This window comes from Lygodium microphyllum, chromosome 11, assembly GCF_053477565.2.
Source record: "Lygodium microphyllum isolate KBCC chromosome 11, Lygodium_microphyllum_v1.1.10, whole genome shotgun sequence".
Taxonomy (NCBI): domain Eukaryota; kingdom Viridiplantae; phylum Streptophyta; class Polypodiopsida; order Schizaeales; family Lygodiaceae; genus Lygodium; species Lygodium microphyllum.
The window spans coordinates 71,323,666-71,330,095 of NC_141145.1; the positions used below are offsets into that span (position 1 = coordinate 71,323,666).

At 44.2% G+C, this 6,430-nt stretch overlaps 1 protein-coding gene across 1 annotated transcript; it reads right to left on the reverse strand.

Moving 5' to 3' along the window:
- Positions 1-1,274: 1,274 nt before the first annotated feature.
- On the reverse strand, positions 1,275-5,533 carry LOC148028942 (elongation factor Ts (DUF810)). Its single transcript, XM_087687705.1, has 5 exons — positions 4,260-5,533; positions 3,295-4,164; positions 2,734-3,186; positions 2,448-2,637; positions 1,275-2,366 (listed from the first exon to the last, which is right to left on the reverse strand). The coding sequence occupies exons 1-5, from the start codon at positions 4,689-4,691 to the stop codon at positions 1,381-1,383; spliced, it is 2,931 nt and encodes a 976-aa protein (XP_087543831.1). The 5' UTR covers positions 4,692-5,533; the 3' UTR covers positions 1,275-1,380.
- Positions 5,534-6,430: the final 897 nt, after the last annotated feature.

Here is a 6,430-nt window from a genome sequence, read left to right on the forward strand (position 1 = left end):
GAGGATGCCTTCCATGCACCTACATGATGTCTTATGACCCCTAAACCGTGTGCATTTGTATAGTCATTTAAAATGACCTTACACTAGCACATCTACCTTGCAATTTTGTTTCTAAAATCAGGTACATCTTCCACGAGATTTATGAAGGTTCACAAGTTTTTTGTGTGAGGTGTTTGAAATCAAAATGAACTTGACAGGTCAAGTTCTCTTGGACTTGCTACTAATAAACCTAGAATGCCACCATCTTGGAGTTTAGGCTTAGTGGGTGGTGGAGATGTCTATGACCGCGTGTCTCTCCATAATGGTGGAGCGCATAAATTCTAGTGCCAACTTTTGATGGGCTATCAAAGTTTAGGAAGTAATTGCTGTGCAAAACAGGTTTCAAAAATGTGCATGAATAAGACCTCAAACCATATCAGACCTGATGATGCAGTCAATCCCCATGTTCTCTTGGGTGGATGATGATGCCACTGTTTCCCCCGGGTGAGACCAAGACTCTGAGTTGGTGGGCGATTCTTACATACAACTTGTAATGATGGAACCCACTGTAAGGAGCTTCAAAGTTTTAACCCGGTTAGCCACTCTCTGCGGATAGATGGCGCCCCAAGTCCCAAGAAATGCAATAGAGCTTTCAAAGAGAATAGCAACAGTCTGTGGAGTGTAAGCAGCATCAGCACAAATGACATACCAACTTAACCATGTATATGGCCAAATGGACCCAATCACAAGGAGATTTGGGCTAAATATAGCAATTAAACCCCTTGCTCTCTTTTGGCTAATATCAGTAATCCCAAAGGATTAGATCATGCAATCCACTAGTCTACAGGCTAATGATTTCCTAATCAACAGCTGGCAAGCATGTGTGTGTTTCCTAATCACGTGTACATTTTACAGTATTACAGATTTCGTGGCCTGCATCCGCTTTTATGAGAATCTCTCTAGATGTAGTCTATCAGTAGCAAAGACACACAAAGGGAGTTTTGGCCGAACATACAAATGCTATAAGGGGAACCCATATGGATTCCCTGAGTCCTGTGCTGGTGGGTACATATACTTCGGAAGTCTCCAACCAACCCATGTGTTAGATCACGCAGTCTCAGTTTGCAGTGATCAGCTAACTAATCCACATGTTAACAACCATGTACATGCACTGTAGTACAGGGCTCACACCCTACTATACTATGCTAGCTCCTCCCTCTACACGGCCATCCTTGCTGGCTGTCCATCACAACTGTCAGCTCTGCCTCCCTTTTGCTGTTAAGCCAAGCTCCGAGGACAAAACAACGCTAGATTTAAGGGAAATCACCGTTAAATAATTTTGCATGGCATCAAATCTGGATTGAGAATCTGGTCTCCATACTACAAATATACATACAGATGTCAACTTCTTTTAGGGAGATTGTAAGCCTTCTTCAAAAACTTTGAGGCTGCCGGATCACAACGATAGCAAAGAATTCTTAACAGTGTGTTGGCATCAGTTGGGCTCCATTGCCCTGTCGTCTCAGGGAGAGGTAGTTTGGACCTGCCAGAATGATAACCATTCATCTCTGATAAAGTGTGCTTGTAATTTTGTATGATGTCTTCAGTGTCCATTGCAAACAAGGGGAGGACCTGGGTCACATTCCTCGCGGCTTTTTCCACTAAGTCATTTGGGAGGCCTTCTCCATCTGCCTTGAAGAGATCTTTCAGAGCAGTAAAATCCTCATCAAGCATCTCTGCATCACTTACATAAAAAGCCCTAGAAGGACCTCCCGCTAAAAGAACCATTAACAGTGTTTCAAAGCAAACCTTCATCAAAACCCCAATAATGCGCGTCCGCAACCTTTCAGTCACAGTACCTGCAATGAGTACCAGTTGACCTTCAAGAGACTGCAGAACTTGGACTATCCGTGCTTGCGCAACAGACCCACAGTATAGCCCTTCCCAAAACTCACTGCGAAGATCTCTAAAGATAACGTGGTACACGGCAACTTCACAAAGTGACTGAACACCCTCCTGTGATGCTGTCCGTGTCTGCTCAAACTTCAGATGTACTCCATTCAGACGAGACTCAGATTGGGAATGTGATAAGGATTTGCTGCTTTTAGAAGATTTCAAGGTGGCAGCAGAAGCGTTCTGCCAGCCGTTGGACAGTCTCTTCTCGAGCACATCTAGTTCAGTCTGAATATGGTACAGGGTATTGATGCGCACACAAATTCGAGCCGATTCAGATCTGTATTTACGGCTGTCAGCTTCTTGTACTTTGCTCCTGTTTGTAGCTGGGCTTCTCTCTTTTTTCTTCCACAATCCACCAAAACTTGCATTTAGTTTGGAATCTTTGCACCTAGTAAGAGGTGGATATGGTGGAATCAACTCTTTTGTGGAACCTGGATAAAAGCATAGTGTCAGGAAGCAGAAAAAGAAAGCAAGTATGCAACAACTCAATCAGTGGAGTTCTGGAAATTTACCACCGCCACTTTTTGTAACCACCACATATCGTACCAATGCCTTGTCCAATCCAAGCACCAGGTCCTGAAGTAAAATGGAAGGCTCCACTACCGGTAGAGCAAAAAAGGCATCTAACGTCTCATTAACCAACCTGAACACTTCAACTATGGAGGGCGCATAGTGCTCTCTTATGGTTTCTGGATTCCAGTCCTGAGAGGAATAGCATAAACAGAATGTCATGGTCTTTCTCAAATGGTGATGTAACAGCAAAAGAATCTAAGCATACAGTATCAGCAGACAACCCACCTCCTGGTTAACGTTTCTGTCCACCCATTCACGAAACCGACTGAGCCTCTCGTGTATCCACTTTTTGGCCAAATCTCCTACTGCAGATTGTGCCTCAAAAGGAACCATCTCGCGAATAACTCCCTTCCCACCATCGTCTGAATCAACTGCATCCTCTACTGCAATCTGGACTAGCTCTTTCTCCAGCTGATCTGACGATTGTACAACCTCCACAACTTCAGGTGATAGACAGCTAACCCCAGACAAATACTGCTTCAATTCCCTGCTGAAACAAGAATGAAGAGTAGCAGCTGCCAGACTTGCAGCAAATGGGTGCCATTGTTTCAAAACAGGGCTGAATTTCTCTCTTTCCATCTTTATAAGATCTGCGGCATCTCTTGCAAGACTTACAAGACCTGGAACAGGACCTTTCTTACTAAAAGACTTCCTTCTTGAGTCTGCTTGGTCCATCATCTGAATGTAGAGACATACAGAATTACTTTAGAATTTACATGAAATTCATCCCCATTAAACAGCAGAAATCATGGTCTACATAAGAATATTTATGTTTGATGGAAGAACCTGTGCAAATGCAGTTTTCAGAGAGGATCGCACGTAAATATCAATCCTACTGCTGGCAACATCTATCTCTTCCTTCCTCCTACGTCGGAATTCATGAGAAATGTCTTCATGAAGAATTTTTGCAGCATTCAATGCCACTGGGAGCAAAGCTTCCATTGGCCCCTTTGCTCCATTTGGGAATGTATCATGATATGCAAAAAGCCTCTTTTCTGCCCATGTCTGTATCGAAGTTAGTATAGAGCTCAAAACTAGTACATACTGTGCATCTTTAGTTTCTTTAGCATCTTTCGCTACTTGATCCATCTGTGTCTCAGTGGCTCTTAGTAAATCAAGATCAATCTGACCAGTTGCCACAAACTGTCGGAAGAGGACCCACATAAAGCACACATTGTGTAGTGCTTGATTGAGTCCAAGGATGCCCCAAGTCTTCTTGAAGAGCTCAACTGCCTCATCCACTTCCTCAATGAGATTAGCCTCATCCGATTTATCAAACAAAGATGCCAGTAGCATCTGATAGAGATGCAAATTGAGAGGAACACCATCAGCCCAATGGCACACTTCCTGAGGTTTTCCATCATCGGTTCTGCTAGCCAAACTAGTGGCAGCACTTCTAAGGGCCTGCATGCTTTCAGAGTTTTTGCCAGTTTCTAATGGCTTTTCAGAAGTAGAACGCAGTAACTGTCTTAGACGTTGGGCAGCATTGTTAGATGCATCCATCTTTACAGCAGGATGCAGGAGAAGCCCAGCCTCCAAAATCTTCAGTTGGCGCTTTTGCCAATTTTGATATTCCCGAACATCAGCAAAATCTGCAAGCCTTATTTGCTGCAGCAGCTCCAATGGCAGAAGCATCAGATCAACATTCTTTCCCACCTGTGGAAGACAAAACCACACAACTAAAAACCATGAAACACACAAAACACATGGTGCATGTTGGGATCACATCATGAGAATGAAATGTAACAGACCTGACCCGCTGCCGTACGGGACAGGGCTCGTCTGATGCGTGTATCTGTCTGATCAAAGATGCCCATTTGCACTCTCACAATGTCAATAGTTGTCTGTGGTTTCTTAGCTTTTGCTGCTATAGCAGCCTGTTCTTTGTCCACACTCTTCTTAGATCTTAATCCAAGAGCCTTTTTGATTGAGCTTGCAGCATTGGCTGTTAATGTCTTCTGGGTGTTCTGGGAGGCATAATTCAGGCTTGTTTTAGATTTTGCAAAGCCTCCAATGCCAGAAGCTGCTCTACAGGCAGCCGCAAAGATCTCATAGCTGGTTTCTCTCAGTTCATCTCTGGAGATCTCCACATCTAACCGCTGGAAAGGAGAGGGGAGGCCCGAAGAATCAGACTGCATAGGCATGTGAGAGCTGGAGCTCATTTCGCGCAAGAAGCCCGCCATGCTCTACACTGTGTTGCACTTTGAGATGATATCTATTCAGAATGGCTGCAAACACATGGGTCCAAATGCCAAACAACAAGATTTCGCAGCTGGAAAAACTCTGTTTGCAATGTTTCTGCTGTCGCAAGAGTCGATGTATGGGAACAATGCAGTCCAAATTCCAAACAACAAAAATTAGTGGCCTGAAAGCTCTGCTTACGACGATTCTAGAGTTGCAGCAATGGATGTGTAGGCAGCTGAAGTAACGATGGTGAAAGGAAAAGGGCCAACTTAATGCAGAGAGAAGATCGGACTTGTGCTCAGTCTGATGCGACGAGAAGGATGCCCATCAGATTCCTCTGTTTCCGCATCAGCTGTGGAGTACCTCTGTTTCTGCAACACTGATGAATTCCTCCGTTTATGCAACAACTCTGTTTCTACAACACTGATGAATTCCTCTGTTGCCACATCCACTGCCTGATTATGGGCATCAAGTGCTGGAACACTGCTGAAGCAGGAAGAATACTGGGTTTGATCGGATTGCTGGAGCAGGGGATTGTCTGATCTGCAATGCTGATCTTGTAGCTGACAGAGTCCACATTGGGGTGCCCTGTTCTTATGTGCATGTGAGAGGGGGAAGAAGGGGAGAATGGTTCAATGGTTCTGTGTCACTCACCTTCATTCATTCGTCTTCTGCCATCTCCACATTAAAAACATTTCTCAGTCACTCACCTTCTTCTCTCATTCTTCTTCTGCCATCTAGAGAAAGACCCACATTAAAAAAGTCATCGGTTGGCTTAAGCAACACGGTCTGCAGGGTGCTCGCTGTTAAAAGGGCCCCTCAAGCCTCGCCTACCCATCCCCAACCCACCAATAGAACCTCGATCATGGGGCAGACTCCCGAGGGAAGAGGGTGGGGCACCTTACGAATGGCGTTTCACATGCTTGCTTATATGGACCCCGGATCTCGAGCCCCTGCCCCCAACACAACTCCAACAATGTCATGACTCATAAGGCCTTTCACAAATGTTAGGGACCCAACCCTAACCTACTCGAATCAAGGACTCGAGGGGCCGTTCACAAGAAGTTTCTCACACCCTCTTACATAGATATCCCCATTTATGGAGCCCCAAGGACTTCAACAATGTTATAAGCTCTTGTAAGGGATTCATACCTAGAATATTGTAGATAAGGACACAAGGGGCCTTTCAAGAGAAGTTTTGGGCACTTTCCAACATAGGCATCCCAATTTCAAGCCTTGAGAACTCTAACAGTATCACGAGCTTTTGTCAAGGAGACACCACATACCTGCCCACTCCAATGGGGATAAGGTTTGTATGTAGAGGCCCTTTAACACATGAAGTGTTGGACATATCTCCACATACCAATCCCTATTTTTTGAGCTTGAAGAATGCCAACCTCATGAAAGGGAGTTACCCATATACCAACATGTTGCAAGGAGGGATGGGGAGTGCAAGGGCACCCTCATACTTGCAATTAGGTGTTGGTATCAAGTTCATGATATATTTGCCTCCGATCGAGTTCTATGAAATGGGGATGTTTGGCTCGCAAGTGTATAAACTTATGTCTCTTTATCTTTTTGTAGTTTGTGCATGGAACAAATTCAATAGTACCACTTTTAAAGTGTTGTCAATTCTTTTTGCAAAATATTAGAGCAAGGAGAAAACATTTTGAGCCTAGTTATAAAAACCTCAAACCTATAAAAAATCCCAGCTAAAACACTTTATTTTTATTATCAT